The sequence below is a fragment of the Scomber scombrus genome, chromosome 1 (assembly GCF_963691925.1).
Source record: "Scomber scombrus chromosome 1, fScoSco1.1, whole genome shotgun sequence".
Classification (NCBI taxonomy): Eukaryota; Metazoa; Chordata; class Actinopteri; order Scombriformes; family Scombridae; genus Scomber; species Scomber scombrus.
Window position 1 is genome coordinate 21,421,833 of NC_084970.1, and position 17,390 is coordinate 21,439,222.

Sequence of the window (17,390 nt, forward strand, 5' to 3'; positions counted from 1 at the left end):
GAAGGGAGCGCGAGCTGTCAGCCTGCCGTGCACGCGCGGATGCTGATTTATTTCATTCACGCGACAGGCTCACAGCGCAGATTAATTTTACTTTTGACAATAGCCTATTCTGTCAATACAGGCGTCAACCTAATTAAAGAGGCAGTGTCCTTAGGTGAAACTGTTATTCGTTTCTTTTCATTATTGACATGTCATCACTGCTTGATAGCCAACAGCAAATACTGAACCTTTTCATCCATTTGCTGATCAATCCAAAACCATAGTAGCCTGTGCTATAGCCCTCTGTTACTACTGAAATGGTGAATAACATTATGTAAATGTGTGCACTGTCAAGAACTAATCGGCAATAAATGAATGAAAATTGGGAAAGGCCTATCAGACTCACACAGTTTACTACTTAATGCATGCAGGTTAAAACAGTTGCTGCTCTAAGATCATTACTGGTTGTCTGCAAAAACTGTAATTTTGTACGAACATGGAGGCACTTTAAAACAGCCTATCATTAGGTGAACCTATCCAGAGATGAAAGGTGAGAATGAGAACAGAGGGCATGAAGGAAAATCCCTTTAGCTGTCTTTTCAGTGTCTCCCTTCATTTGAGCCAGCAAATGAACATAAAAGACCCTTGAGATGTACTTTAGCCTTCCTATACATACCTTGCCAGTTGAGGTTAAAAAACATGTAAATTACACTAATGATGGATTTTCTCTTTCCATTTATCACTTATTTCAAGAATATATTACAGATGTCACCAATGGACATTACAGAGTACTTTGAGAATCTTGAGAATAAGTCCAGCTAAAATGTCACCATAAGAACTCCATATATACTCACAATGAACACAGTGGCAGAATACAGGTTGTACAACAAATTATTTTAAATGTTCATGATTGAAATAATGATGATCATGAAGTAGCTGTGCCTCAGGATTGTTTATACTGACTCACTCCAGTGAATAGCATTGATCAGTATTTGTCAATGAAAAAAGGCCAGATGAAGGCCAAGACTAAGTCTCAACATCCACACGACCAACAGCACTAAACAAAAAACAAATATTTTCAGACTTTATTGGACCCCTGCTTGATTAATCACTAATTTTTATTCTATTTTGCACATGCAAGAGCTGGGCCTAGATGCTGGGTCTCTCAGTTGATGTTCAGGAGAAGGATGGATCCAGTTATGGAAACAGTTACAGCAACTCACTGTGTTCTGACGAAAAAATTAGTCCAGGTGTTTAAGTGTAATACTTCAAAATGTTGTAACTGTCTGAACCTTGTGCAGTGCAGTATAACCACATGTAATGTTTGAATGGGCATTTGCAACTCAACACAAATGTTTTAAAGCATAGCATAACTCTGACTCTGAGAGTCATTGAGTTACAAATGGTCATATTGATGAAATAACATGATTCAGTTAAGACTACAAAGTTCGCTTCTGTGAATAATTTTTGAAGATCTGAAAGTAAATTAAGTTTCTGTACCCTATCATTTTTCATCACCAGCATAGATCAATATACTGTATATTTTGTCTGGCTGACAGGATTGTAAGAAATAGTTCAAAAATCTGAACAAAATCAGATGCAGTTTTTGGCCATGCTCATGTTGATGATATAACAGTAGTTTTAGTCATACTGTGAATGACAATGAGATACTGCATGGTTTGTCTGAATCCTGTTCATCACAAATTGACTGCAGCCATACATATATTCGACACAAGGCTCAGTATGTAAGGCTCAGGTCCCAACAGCTATTTGAATAAAAAAAAAAAAAAAAGATTCTCTACCCCATCTGGCTCAATGACAGATTTTATTTTAGCACCAAAAGCTAGACACAGGGCAAAAGACATTGATATGGAAGAAAAAGAAAAGTCCGTATGACTTGGATGTACACTAACATTTGCAGTAAGATGGGGTGATGGGTATTTCAGATGATTATAATAATTCATTCGTGTGGTTTAAAGCTCCTATGTAAAGACCAGAATCATTTCCAAATCCCTTTCCCACCTGACCTGGCATTTTACACACTGAGATGATGGTGAACACCTCAAGATAAATATACTCTCCATTACTAAGCCACAATAAGGAAAAACATTCTTGGTCACATCTGGGTGAAGAATCCAATTTTGCTAATTTGGGCCAACAGTCATCTTCAGTTTCAAATAATCAAGAGAATTAAATATTCCTCTTTACATATATACACAGCTGTGCTGTGAATGTGTATTCACTTATAAACATATAAAAATACTTGTCAACTAGTTTGATAAGAAAATAATGTATAAAAGTAGAGTAGAAACATTTAATCAAGTCCATTACTTCCATCATCTGATTTTCTTGTTGTTTATATTACAAGATGATGATATGAAAAACAAACTGCAGTACTTCATTTGTATGCCCGAACAGAAGTACAGGAGTGGAGAGGGAAGGCAGAACAGTATTTTATGTCTGTGGTGCTGATTACTCCACAGGTGGCAGGTCCGCTGAGTTTGTGTCCCATTGGAGAATGCTTGTTTTACGATGTGCATCTCAATGCTTCCACTTTGCCTGGTTTTCTTGACAGACCATTGGGGGAAAAAAGGTTATGTTACAGAATAATTCAAGGACACAAAACAAATACATTGCCACTGTGTTATTGGAATGATAAAACAATTATTTGATCTATTTTTTAGACTAAATGTTTGACAGAAATGAAGCATTACACTGGAATGATCTGAACTGAACTGAGCTCTAAAAGCTTCTTGATTTGCAACAAATGATCTGTTCATACTACTCCTCAAACGTTGAATAAAGAGCATACAGTGTTCAGTGATTTGATCTGAAATCAAGTTTTCAAAGCTAAACAATGTGCTGCCAATGATTTTGTCTCTACGGCTTCTTAGACATTGGAAACAACACATGGTGTCCAATTTTGACTGAACCGCCACCTTCGAAAAAAGATATTCTGACAAATTTGCTACTTTCGGTACATTGAGGAGATGGCATAGGATATGAGTCCTACAATCTATAAGACTCTTAAAAAATCTAATACAGTAGACAATCCATATTTGGCAATTGAGATGAAAGCAGAAACCACAGACAAAGTAAAGAATCCACTGCAGAATGCCAGAAAGTTCTATCATTGTAGCTTTAAGGGCTGTCTAGGCATTATATTTATATACATACTTATATATTCACTTTCATATATGTAAAACCAAACTCAACCTCACACACTGTACTGTGGTGATTTAATAGGTCATTAGAAATACACTTTGAAAATCACAACAAATGTCACATATGTACAGTAGCAGATTAGCACATGGGAGTAAAGATGGGATATGGCACAACATACACAAAGCTTCATAAGATAATCTCTCTGCTCTGGTCAGACACTGAAAACTAAAGAAACTCATTAACATTCTGGATATATAGTTTTCATTCAATCTCGGTAGCAAGTACAAATGTCACTACAAGGCAAGAGAAGTCCTTCAGAGTACAAAACATTAATTTGTCAGGCTGATTTAGAAGGCAATGTTTAGTGTTGGGACTCTCTCGTGTGAATTAGATTACGGCTGAAGGTAGAGTGGTGTTAAAATTTGGCATTGTCAGTTGTCCATAGTGATGTCCTGGGGACAGCAGTTCCTGGTCAAAGTATCTCAGAAAAAGCTGTCTGAAGTCATGCACGTGGAGAAGGCAGCGGTCAGTCATCCACTTAGGATGTGATGTCAGGCAGAGTGGGTGGGGTGGTAGAGTAGCTGCATGAGTTACAGTGATAAGGCTGACTCAGACGATCACACAATGGCAGCCGGTCTTGTCTTTCTCTTTTCTTGTAGGTTCTGGCGATGGTGGACATTCCTGTTCTTGGAATTTCCTGGGAGTTGGGAAAGAGTACAACTATCAGGGTACACTGGTCTGTGTACATTTACTTTCTCTTAGATGCTGTTTCTTTATTAGTGCTTGGTGACTAATAGAACAAGCAGATACAAATCTATGTTCCTATTATTAACTATAATTTCAAATGCACATACATTTTCCCACACTAAAAATAGCAAGTTTATATTTGTTAATCACATAGTTAAGAATGACGTCAAAAGTCTGAATGCCCCAGCTCCCACACATTACACATGTGCCTGAATGTTCATCTTTTGAAAAAATGCGTCAGAAGCCTTTTGGAAGTACTTACCTGATTACTCTAACCAGCTCATGGAAAGCCTGGTCTACGTTCATACGGATTTTGGCTGAAGCCTCCATATATGTGACCTTCAATTGTCTGGCCAGCTGCTGACCCTCTTCTTGGGTTACCTGAGGCAAAAAGAAGACAATAATTATGATTGGTGGGACATAAACACAATTCAAATCTAATACATGCTAGATTTTCACAAATCCTTTAAAACAATGTATTTATGAAACACTGGTATCATCTTCTGGCAAACCAGAGAAAAATATATAACAGGTTTGGAAAACTGATTAGATTATGTCAGTTTCTAGTAATTTGTAATTTGATGAGATCACGCTGCTTTTTGTGCACACAGTCACCCTTAATGTGGGACTTGAGTTTCTGTGCCCTATCAATAAGGCTTTCTCTTGTAACTAAATGATGTTACAAGTGATATTTATAATGAAGTAATCTACAAGTGAATATACCATACACACAGATAAGTTCTGTATTTTATGTCAAAACTACAGTGTCCACTGAGGATTTTCAAAATTTCAAGTTTCCAAAATTGAAAACAACAGTAGTGCAAACAACTCATTATGTCGGATCCAGTATGCACTGCATACATGTTCAGTCTTGTGACCCTTAATAACTCAGAAAAAAGAACTTTGTTACTTTAATCTAGCTAATTTTCTAGGGTGGTACATGAATAATCATGACCTTATTAAACATGTAAATTGTCCAATGTTCTTGCTGCTCCAATTTCACTTCCAAATTGTTCAGAAAATGCCATTTGACCAGACAGTCCCCAGAGCCTTTAAAATACTATTCACCAATTTTCACTTTTTTATTACAGTATTTCATATTATAATTTTTTCAAGTGAAAACATCTGACACACTTAAATGAGTACTGTATATGTAATATGCATCTGGGACACATCAGAAATCTGCTTCAAAACTCTTTTTTGAAACAGCTCTGCATGTAATTCAGTTTAATAATGCAAAAAATAATTAGGTCCAAAGTCACACATTCCCTAAGGGGCACATACCAGATAATAACAATTAGCAAAATGTGAAATACTGATCTTTGAAGCTGATCTACAGATTTGTCAAACACATTCAGGGTAAACATACCTTTGCTTACAATTAGAGTGTTATTACATTTAATAACTGGTCAGTTCAGTCATGTGTAGTTAGCAGCCATTAGCTTTAATGTTAAATGTAATGTCTCTAGCATCTACAATCTCAACTGAACTCCAATAAATGCGTAAGAGGGAGAAGAATAGGCAACAAACCAACACAAGTTTGTGTCACATGAGGCTTGAAATACTTAATGCTTATTTCAGTGAATAAACCCATTGATACCCATTGATAGTAGCAGTCTCTCTGCCTGCAAGGCTATTTTTAACCATGAGGGGGTGATGTGGATTCACTGGAGGAAGTGCTGAGTGACTGCATACCAACAACCAGAAAATTAATCTTTTCAACACACTCCTTTATCCATCCTCCCCTCATGACACCACAGTTTTTCTCTTTTATTCTTTCACTCACATCCTGTATGTTAGCAGCTAGCTGCAGCTGCAGCTCTTGTTTCCACTTTCAACTAGTAAATATGAATCGTTCAGATTAGCTGATATTGTCTCTTCAGATGATCAAACAAGATAGTTAGTCATTGGGTTTGGACCACTGCAATCTGTGGAACTTACTTGTCTCTGTAGTTCCAGATCTGCTTTGTTTCCTACAAGGATCATGGGGAATTCATCTCTGTCTTTGACTCGGAGAATTTGTCTTTGGAATTTGTAGATTTCTTCAAAGCTGTGAATTATATCACATGGTGTTATATGGTGTTTTCTGCGCAGGTTACGTAATGTTGTTACAATTAGATGCACTCATTCATCTAGATATGCACATGTGCACATGCAAAAGTAAAACCACCCACACATAAAGCACACACACCCATCACCCAGGAGTGGGGGTCACCACCACTGAGAATCAGATGGAGTGGCTCGGAAATGTCAGCAAAGAAGGAAAAGTCAGCTGCGCTATTATAAATACATAAAATGTTTTTGTCTGGGGCTCAGCTCTGTGCACTCACCTGACAGTTGTCCTGCTACAATATAAATGCCATATTCACGTTTTCAACCAAATAGCAAATAAAAATGTCAATCTGAAAAAAAAAAGGCAGAATGCAACCACAAACCCAGGACAGAATTCCAGCCACGAGCCCACAAACAGCTTAGAGAGCACATAGTAAATCTGGAAAGACTTGACTAATATAAATGGAGGAAGGAAAGACTGTTTACAACATAAACATTGGAAGGGGGGTGTGGGTTGGGGCAGGGGAATGCAGCGAACTGCACTGCTGGGTAGAGACACAAAGGCGAGGAGGATGGGGCGTGACAGGCTGACTATAACAAGAATACTATATAGTGTAATATGAAATGTATTTTCAAGCTGCCTTTAGCCCTAATTGCTGAAAATCAGGCTTTTCCCCCCCTTTTACTCCCTGTTAAGTAGGTTTAAGGTTGGAAAAAAACATCTTATTCCACGTTCACAGCATTAACTTGATTGAAGCTACATACTGTTTACACTGACTGATGTATTCAAATCCATCTTTTTATGATTGCACCATTCTGTTAAATGGAAATATACTAGATGTGCATCATTTTACACAAATGTTCTCATAATTCAGCCTTGTTTATACAATATTTGACTGCACGGCCTAAGTTTGACTCAGTAGGTCAGTGAGGTTTAAGATGTTAATGCATTGTTATTGACTATGCATGATAAAATAAAAGTTTGTTTCATTATGGGTTAAAAAATTGTAAAATTCCTGTACATCCCTTCAATTTTACAAATAACTGAATACATTTATATATCAGCCAACATACAATTGTTTCAGTAGTAAGTGGGCTTAAAATAGAAAGCTAAGGTGAGTGAATAAGTGAATTTAAGAGAACAGGATAAGGGAGGAAGTGTTGAGAACAAAAGAATATGACAACAAGAACAAAAGCAAGAGGCTCCGGAAGCACAAGCAGCAACAAGTGAGAGTATCAGTGCAAGATTTATGGTTTTAGTAGAGTGAGAGGTGGGGGGAGCAAGTAAGAAGAGCGTGCAATTGTGAAGAGTAAACAGAGATGTGCAAACACAAAGAAAGAGAGAGAACTGAGTGTATAGCTGTGTTGCGCATGACGAGAACTGTCACTCACCTTCCTCTGTCAGTGACTGAAAAGACGAGCAGGAAGCCCTCCCCTGTCCTCATGTATTGTTCTCGCATGGCTCCAAACTCTTCCTGTCCAGCAGTGTCTAGGACTAGAGAGTGTGCACACACACACACACACACACACAAACAAACAAACACACAAACACACAATGACATGCAGCAAAATAAAAACTACTTTTGCAATCAATTCTTCGAGCACAATGTAATTCAATAGGAATGTACAAATGCCCTTTGTGTATGTTTGTGTGATTTTTACTCGGGTCATGTTTGTACAGCAAAGCACACTTACTGTCGAGTCTGGCTGCCCTTTCGTCAATCACACACTGCTTGGTGTAGGAGTCTTCAATTGTGGGGTCATAGTCAGTGACAAAGTATGACTGCAGGAGACAAAGAAAAGGACAAGACAGAGAGAAAAAACTGTGAATATATCTGGGATCCACACATTATATTAGGAAGAAATACAAGCTCTGTCAAAATGACATACTAATTGTATTAGGTGCTCACTATAAACTGATCATTTTAGTATACCGGTATATAATTTAGTACATTAAGTATAGAAGACAAGAATATAATTTATTATTTTATACTAACAGGATATAATACATTTGCCATGCTAATGCAATCAAGCTTGCATACGGCCAATTAATCTTTAAAAAATTAGATAAAAGATACATTTTTCCAAAAAGAAAAATATTTTTTGTTTTATGACGTGTTCCTGGTGCTGTTTCACCACAATCTGCAATTAGATTTCATTTTCTGCAGCTGTGAGCAACTCTTTTCCTACTGACTGTTTCTGAGTATATTCTGTCACTTTTCCAGGATGAACACACTAATTTACATACTAAAAAACCTGCTTTGAATTAGTATAGATTTGGAACACAACTACAGTGACTAAAATCAGCTGAATTCAAAATGGACAGAAATGACAACAAACAGCATACTCTGTGTTCCTGGTTAAAACATCCTAACTGACCTCTCTACCTTTACTACCATGCTGCAGACAGGAGGTAAACACTGCTTGCAGATACTTTGACAGGAAATGTGAAGCAAATACGCTTTCATCCGAACAACCACTGCTTAGGTGTTTGACAGTTGTCATGCTAATGAAACATTTACAAGATGTTTTCTCCTTTGCAATAGTCACACGACTCACTCCACAAGGCTTTGATTTTTTCATTTTGGGGCCAATCTTGTCTCCTAGTAACCTAAACTGCAAGGGTGGGGCCAAAGAGGCAGGGAGGAGGAGGAGGAGTCATGCATTTTTTACATTTTTCCCATGTTTTGTAGTTCTCGCTCTCCTTGGGGACTAGTTAAGTGGTGACAGCTGACGGAAGTGCTCAGGGAATGTCAAACCAACACCCTAAAACATAGAATGATCACGAGAACATAAAACCTAGACAAGATTCCTTGTCGTTCTAACAGGATGAATTAAAATTTTACAGTTAGTTATATTGTTTGTATGTGTGAAATGGTGTGTAATTCCACATGACGTCTATTGCTTATTTGCAATTATTTGGCAGCAAAGGAACAAGAAAGAACTTGCTTTGTGTGTACTGAATGTCACTTCTTTACTGGGGCTTGAGTAATATGTAGATAGCTGATGAAGCAGGAAAATCCTTTCTTTAACTCTGATACGAGTGCAACCACTGCAGTGACGTGGCTAATATTATCAACCAATTATTAGCTTATCAAAGATACAAAAGTATCAGCGTATAGTCAATATTAGTATTAATAAACAGTATAACCAGTGTCAGCCAATAAGCACTAAGTAACAGCAGTATAGAAATGCCTAACATACATATGTCGCCATTTTGGGCTGCAGCTTAACAACTGTCAAGTCTCAGAGGTATCTTCATTATTGATTGATCTGCAGATTCATTTCATGATTAATCATTTTGTCAATACAATATCAGATAACAGTGAAAAATGCTTATCATTTTCTCATTGCCTGTTTATTCAAGTAACAGCCCAACATTTTCAGTTCACGATCACATATGGCAAAGTAAAGAAAGAAAAGCATTAAATCCTTACATGAGAGAAACTGGAACCAGTTAATAATTGGCATTTTTGCTTGATGATCAAAATAGCTGCTGATTGATTTTCGGTTGATTGACTTAATCGATTTATCAACCAATTTTTTCTATTGACATTACATACTGTCTTCCAGAAGGTACTGACTTTACTATATACCAAGTAAAACCAAATTACAACACTAACTGGATCAAAATTGTTTGTGTTAAGTGTTTATGTCATCAGCTGATATCTTACTTAGATTTTTTTAAACTCTCAAATATTAATATCAATAATGGCATCAAAACTCTGGTGTTGGTCAAGCTATTTGATTGATTTATGAATGTTTGTAATCCTATCTCTCTTGTATTCTCTGCATACAAATGTTTCCTTCTCAACTGCAGCTCTCTGTTGTTGCAGGTAATCTCTCCCACTCACTCTCCTGTCACTCTGCAGCATGGAAGTATGCTGGCCTGTGTCACATCCACTCACCACTGTTCAATAATTCATCAGTACTACTGTGTATCCTAGAATGTGCTTCACTGCAATGCACTCCCCATGCGCCTTCAGACGACCAGACAGAGACAGAAACAGAAACAGAAAAGAGAGAGAAAAAAAGAGCTGCTAGTGTTTCTCGTCCCTCCCTCCCTTCCACCACCGCCACCACCACCACCACCACTCTCCCAGTCATAGCTTCAGCACGTGACTTAGGCTTCCCGTCAACCTCTTATTCCTATTCTGTCAACCACGGGCAGCCGCATTGAGCACCGCGCTCCTCTGGCTATTCCTTCCCTCCCTCTACATGCATGGGTAGTGTCGCTGCTGCACTCTGTTCTGGCCAAGCTGATTCTCTCAGAGCTGTTTCCCGTGATAGATGAGGCTGTTTTGCAGTGCCAGAAGCAGCAGAGCCAGCATTAACAGGGCTATGGCTCAGCTTCAGCTGGGCAACAGCAAAAAAAAAGGGATAGATGAGGGAGTGCAACATGACTCAGGAGGACCACCAGTAACTACTATGTAACATAAGCCAGTCTGAGTCATGTCCAGTAATATGACCTATAAATCCTTATATTAGTAGATGACTTCATCAGATGTAACAAACTCCTTAAACAGAGTCAAACCAAATGTATGAGTCATATAGGGCGGTCCTAAAGTTACCTGATGTTCACCTGATTTAAACAGGTAACCCTCAGTCACTTTTTTGAGTACTGACCAAAATGTGTTGAGTATTGAGAACTGTCACGTATAGAAATACTGTGTTGGGTCTTTTTTACTTATTTTTTAAGCTGATATTTCCTGATTTAGGCCATGAATTACAATCACGGAACATGGCACAGTACGTACAGATGAGGCACACATATTCCTGAACACATTTCTTTGAAAACACTGACTACTGTCAGTAGGAGACACTCAACAGTGGGATTACAGCCCAGTTTTTATTACTGATACACTGAGTGTAGTTTGAACTGTACATAAAAAAACCAACCCAACACATACAGAGGTTCCACAGTGACCCATGTGCTGTAAACCTTTAAACATTCATTCCATTCAAATGAATTCTCCAACTGCAGCACACAACTGAGGCATTTGTGTTATGCAGCAACTTTGTAAAGCTGAGGTAAAATACTAAACTGAGCCAAATTGCTGTAAAACAATGTGTACCTTGGGTGAAGTTTGGAAAGAACAAAAAAAAAAAAAACACTAAAAAAAATCATTAGAGCAGTGCAGACATCACCAACATTTTGTTTTTATAGCGCCAAAGAAGTTATCTCAGGGCACTTTTCATATAGTGCTAGACTGTACTCTTTACAATATTATTTACAGAGACCCACAGTCCCCCATGAGCAAACACGGGGACAGCGGCAGGGAAAACTCCCTTTCAATGAGAAGAAACCTTGGGCAGAACCAGGCTCTAGATGGGCGACCGGTTAGGTTTGAGAGAGAAAGAGAGAGGGGGAGAGGGGAAAGAGAGAGAGAACAGGAGGAAAGAGAGCATAGCTAAATCAAAGTTCCACATAGAGATGTATAGCTATAATAATGGTGATAATTATAATAATAATTGTAGCAGTGGGTGTTGAGCAGGATCATGAGGGCAGTGGGTTGCTTGCAATTACAGATCCTGTTTCTTGCAGAAAGTAACAGGAGGAGAGAGGACAGAGACGAGAAAGCACAAAACTACAGGAGAGCAAATGCTGAATTCATAACATGCATTAATGGGACATAAGGACAGGGGAGAGAGGAGCTCAGTGCATCATGGGAAGCACCCCAGCAGTCTAGGTCTATAGCAACATAACCAGGGGCTGGTCCAGGACAAGCCTGGGCCAGCCCTAACTATAAGCTATATCAAAAAGGAAAGTTTCAAGCCTAATCTTAAGCATAGAGGGGGCGTCTGCCTCCCTGATCTGAATTGGAAGATGGGTCCACAGGAGAGGAGCCTGGTAGCTGAAGGTTCTGCCTCCCATTCTACTTTTGGAGACTCTAGGAACCACAAGTAAGCCTGCAATTTTGGGACTTTAGTGTTCTAATGGGGTAACAGGGTAGTATGAGCTCTTTAAAATATGATGGAGCCTAACCGGTAAGGGCTTTGTAGGTGAGGAAATTCTATTCTGGATTATACAGGAAGCCAGTGCAGAGAAGCTAATATGGGAGAAATATTATTTATTTGTCAGTAGACATGCAGAGCATTCTGGATCAGCTGAAGAGTTTTAAGAGACTTGTTGGAGCAGCCTGTTAACTAAGAATTGCAATAATCCAGCCTGGAGGTAAGAAAAGTGTGGACTAGTTTTTCTTCGTCTTTTTGATACAGTATGTGCCTGATTTTTTGTTATCTAGGTTAAAAAAGGCAGTCCTTGAAATGTGTTTTATGTCGGAGTTAAAGGGCATATCCTGATCAAAGATAACCCCAGATTCCTTGTAGTGGTGCTGGAGGCAAGGACAAGGAATTGCTATATCATTAGATAATGTGCTTCTTAAGTGTTTGGAGCCAAGCATAATTACTTCAGTTTTGTCTGAGTTTAGAATGTATGCAATTGTAGATAATGCAGGTATTTATCCCCTAAAGGCATCCATGGAGTTTAGTTAACTTATTTGATTCATTTGGCTTTATTGATATGTATAATTGCATAATCATCTGTATCATCTGTATAACAATGAAAATGTGTTTGTTTCATAATAACATTACCTAAAGAAAACATATCTATACATATTTGATGTTCAATGGTGTCAAATGCAGCATTAACATCCAGCAAGACAAGTACAGAGAGAAGTCCTTCTAACTTTCACTAGTGCTGACGTACTCGGAATATTGACTGAAAATCCTCAAATAAACTATTGTTATGTAGAAAGTCACACAACTGATTGGTGACTCCTTTCTCTACTTAGAGAAAAAGGGTTGGATATAGGTCTATAGTTGACTAAAACACCTGAATTGTTATTATTTTTTCACTAAAGAAGCTAATGAAGTGGTTATTACTGAGAGCTGAGTGTGAGGATTCAGTCTTGACTCATGACAATTATTATGTAGTTGGTTTTCTCAGATACCTACCAATTTGGGTCATATATAGTTATAGATATGTATAGATATTATTATAGGGCTTTGATGATAACGACATTACAGCAGTACTGCGGTCATGTGATGCCTAACATAGGGTTGAGCTCATTACCGTCCTGACCGTAAATTTAAAAAAAAGTCCCAAACACAACCTGATGGAGATGCATTGGAGAAACTGCATTGCCATGTCTTGCTTCAAGCACAAGGCCTCAGCGTCTCCCCACAAGAATGGGGATGCTTAGAGCACTGCCTATGGAAGTGCGGCAGGTTAGCCGGCAACCAAGCCATGACCAGCTCTCCCGTCAATCTTCACGAAACGTAGCTGCACAAGAGTCTCTCCGACTTTTTAGCTAGCCAGGCTAACTGTTTCTCCAATTGATAGGATTGCTTCATTGTCCAGTTAGACCCAAGACAGTGGCCTGCGTGTTTATATTAACAAAGATGGGGATCATCTCTATAAACTACTGAGTTTCTCGCTGTGAAATGTAGACGTTTTATCAATTAAAATTATCTTTGGACAGTAAAGTCCAACAAAAAGAAAAAGAAGGTAATTTTGCAATGATTGAAGGGAAAACTTGCAATGTTATAGTTTGTACCAATTCGCATTGTTCTTTCCTAGGAAATTATTGGAAAGTGTTACCAAACCGGTTTCTTGTCGTGATAAAGACAATTACTCTTTCTTTAAATGTTCACGTACAAATGTTGCACATATTGAACTTGTGCAATAAATAACATGAGCCCTGTGTGAGTCTGTTGTTGCTCAACTTAAATTTTGTTTTTGCAAAATGAAACCATACTCATTTTCACACCCACTACTCCATTCATCTCTGTTCTTGCATCTACTCGTTTTCCTGTTAGTCCACACCATGCACAAAAAATGTGCTATACAGACTTACAGGAACACAGGTTTGGGTGATGGTTCATGGGTGTGATGTGTTTTGTGGCAGTGATAAATGTGAAAGAAACAAGATCAGAGAAAATGCTTGTATCGTGTGGGGTCTCCCACAATTCCGAACAGCACCATCTCTTGTAGTTTCTGCAGCTTTAACAGAGGAAAGTGTTGTGGTAAACCGTGGTGTGTTGGGGCGGGCATGAGGAGGTTGGGGAATGTTATAAATCTGCAGATGGTGACATAATTTTTCCTAGAATAACACAATTTAATAGTATGTACATTTTCCTTTAATTAAAGAATAACTACAGCTAGTGATTTTCAACTCAAAGTCTGTGAATTCTCATTGGGCACATATGCAGATGGTAATTAACTACTAACCGTGTTTGATGACTATTTGTTTTAGCTCAGCATTCCTTCTCATTATGACAATCTAGTAGTCAGGCACACATTTACCCTAAACTGAGAAGGTACAGTGTATTATGGTTAATTGCCCAAGGGTTTTTTTGTTTGTTTTTTTGTTGTTGTTGTTTTTAAATTTATAATAAAAATCTCAGTTTTATCTGCACTGGTGTTGAAACTGTGGTTTTGTGTTCTGTAGTTAACGGTGCTGTAAGAGACTGCTCTAACCAAACAAGTAGGATAACTGACAGAGATGGAACAGGATCTATATTTAGTGTTAGTAAAGCTGTTTGTGTGGAGAGGAAGTGGGTGCATAGTGCAAGTATGATGTTGATTACACGCCTACACATATCACCCAGTCTTGCTTTCCTTGAAGCTGGAAACCAGCAGTTGTAACAGACAGGATTTATTGCTATAAGTCTTGACTAAAGCAGTTAGGAAGCTAAAAGCAAACCTGAACCTGCTTGAAGTAAATGCACGTAAAAACTACAAACTAAACCACATTTATTACATTTGATGTATTAAATAATGAGGCTAGTAAGCAGACTAATTGATAGTGCGAAACTGTGGCAATGATTCAATCAGATCAGGAGTTCAGCTTAATGCATGTTTTAATACGAGCTCGGTTCACGTCCACATGCATTCAGACACTGACAAGGATTGTCTACAGAATACAGCTTCTTATACCTTCCATACAGTGGCTCAAATATCTTACAATGCCCATCTTGGGTAGAATAGGATATTCTTGGTGAGGCACCTAAAGTTATTTCGGTTATTATCAATCATTCTTTGACATGTTTGTCAGACATTCTCTAGATGTGATGGAGCCTACTGTAGTCAGCTTAAAATACATACTAACACTTATACACCCACACACTAAATTTGTTATCTTTGTGGTTTACACAGCAAAGACTTGTTAAATTATCGTCATCTTTAAATGCATCACTGAAGCCTCTTAATGTCTAAATAAAAGCAGCAGTTCTGAAAGGATTGGTCAATACGTTGATCATTGGACAATTTATCAACAACAATCAATTAAGTAATTTATCCACCAAAAATGCTAAATGTTTAATGGTTTCAGGTTCTTAAATGTGTGTTTTTTTTAAAAATTTAATTGTAAATGGAATATCTTAAGGTATATTATACTGATGGGTGGAAAAAATAATTGAGACACTAATTGATCATGAAAATGATAAGGGCTGCAACTAACCATTAATTATGTTCTTGATTAATTGATTAGTTGTTTGGTCTATAAAATGGTGAAAAATGTTAATGGTAGCATAAGATTTAATCAAAAATGTCTTGTTTTGTCCCGAACAACAGTCAACAATTCAAAGATATTCAGTTTACTATCACAGAAGACTAAAGAAACCAGACAATTCACGTTTGAGAAGTTGGAACCAGAGAATTCTCAAAATGATTAATTGATTATCAACATAGTTGGCGAGTTTTTTCTGTCAACAACTACAACTTATTGTTGCAGCTCTAAAAGATCATAAGATCATAAGTTGCACCACTAAGTTCTTGACTCATTCAGAACTTTCTTCTTTGTGTTGTTATTTCAATTAAAGAGACAGTCCATCTGTTTTTCAAAATCATCAAGATACAGAACAGCCAAGCATAAAAAGCCGTGCCGCAGCGGAGAATCATCCACTGGCCTATTTTTCATGGTGAAAACAGGCCTCTAATGTTTTCCTGGTGTGAGCGTGCATGTGATGTGTGTGGGTGGAGGGCTGGGATGTATAGCTGGAATGCTGGAGGGGAACTGAGTGACAGGTTTGGACTTCGGTTGGTAGGCGGGGTACGGGAACATGTCGTCTGTGACATCACCATCACCAGAAGGCTTGGCTGGGCCAGCTGCCTGCTGGAGAGGTGGAGTTTCCTTCCTGCAGAGCTGACCGGGACTGAGTGTGGCCTGACCCACCTTGCCACCAACATCTAAACTAAACTGCAGCTTGGTTCTGCAGGGTATTTGGTCCCTCTCTCTCTGTTTTATTTTCAGTTTTTTTCTTAAAACGATTTATTAATGATTCAGTGCATTATCTGAATGTACCTACAAAATGTATGTACCTACTAAAGTGTGTTGAGATGTCTTGGTTTAATAGTCCACTTCAAATAGATTTGGGCTTTGATAGCTGCTGAGTACAGAACAAGGATGATAATTATTAATTAATTTTATTATAACTGGCAACTCAAACATGAGTAATGAGAAGCTAGCAACACTGGTGGCAAATAGTCAAATGGGGGGCCGGAGCAGGCGATGTGGAAACCTATTTTAAACAGTTGGTTAAGGATAAGAATAAATACGGTAAAATCATTATTCACGTCTGCAGGAATGACTCCCAATTATGCCAATCGGAGGTCACTAAAATTAATTTTGAATATGTGTGTGCACATGCAAAGACGAGGTTGGTCTTTCTCTGGGCCCCTGCCAAAGCTGACCAGTGATGACCTGTATATCGATGGGTGATGTCCAGCAAATGACGTGGACTTTGAAGGTAATTGGCAGGCTTTCTTGGGAAGACCTGGACCAAAATAATGGACCAAAATAATGAGATTATCATTGACTATCATGAAATAGCTCTGCAAGGGTCAGGAATTGTCTTTGTGGGCGCTTTGCTTAACCTTGATCAAAATGGTTGTCATTGGTGTTCTGAGTTCTGCTGACTGAGCAATACGGACCTCTACATAGACAGAGATATCAGCACCAACAGTCTGGATATGAGTGGCCACCACACTAAGAGGAGGTAGAGAGGTTGCCCTCAAGCTGACAGGTGAAGCATGCCATTTATAAGACTCACTCAGTGGGCCAGAGCCAAGTGCAGGAATTTCAATTAAGGACTCAAATTCATGCCAGGCGGTCTGGATCCTGCTAAGTCACACCTTCAGCAAGGAAGCAAAATAATGTGACAGATTGTGGTGATGATCAAGTTCTAATAACACATCAATCCATGACTAGACCAACTCAAATACTGTACATGCATATAAAAAAACATAAGAGATGCATTATGGCAAAATCATGCTCTTCTGTTAGGATTAAGCAGCCAATTTTTTTTTAACTATTACGCCGAATCCCTAAAGGCACAGCTCAGTTTAAACAGCATCTTAATAACCACATTAAAGCTTAGAGAATGTGGGTTTGAGAGAGTGCTGAGAGGGGAGATCTGTGAGAGATGTCCTTCAAATTCAAAGA

At 38.3% G+C, this 17,390-nt stretch overlaps 1 protein-coding gene across 1 annotated transcript in view; it reads right to left on the bottom strand.

Annotated features, from left to right (window-relative positions):
* Window positions 1–1,790: 1,790 nt before the first annotated feature.
* Window positions 1,791–17,390, bottom strand: part of rras2 (RAS related 2) — a 31,741-nt gene continuing 16,141 nt past the window's right edge. Inside the window, exons 2-6 of the mRNA XM_062423164.1 lie at window positions 7,639–7,726; window positions 7,336–7,438; window positions 5,833–5,941; window positions 4,154–4,272; window positions 1,791–3,841 (exon numbers count right to left, since the gene is read on the bottom strand). Of these exons, the coding sequence (XP_062279148.1) occupies window positions 3,754–3,841; window positions 4,154–4,272; window positions 5,833–5,941; window positions 7,336–7,438; window positions 7,639–7,726 (507 nt within the window). The 3' untranslated portion in view covers window positions 1,791–3,753. The remainder of the gene's footprint in view (window positions 3,842–4,153; window positions 4,273–5,832; window positions 5,942–7,335; window positions 7,439–7,638; window positions 7,727–17,390) is intronic.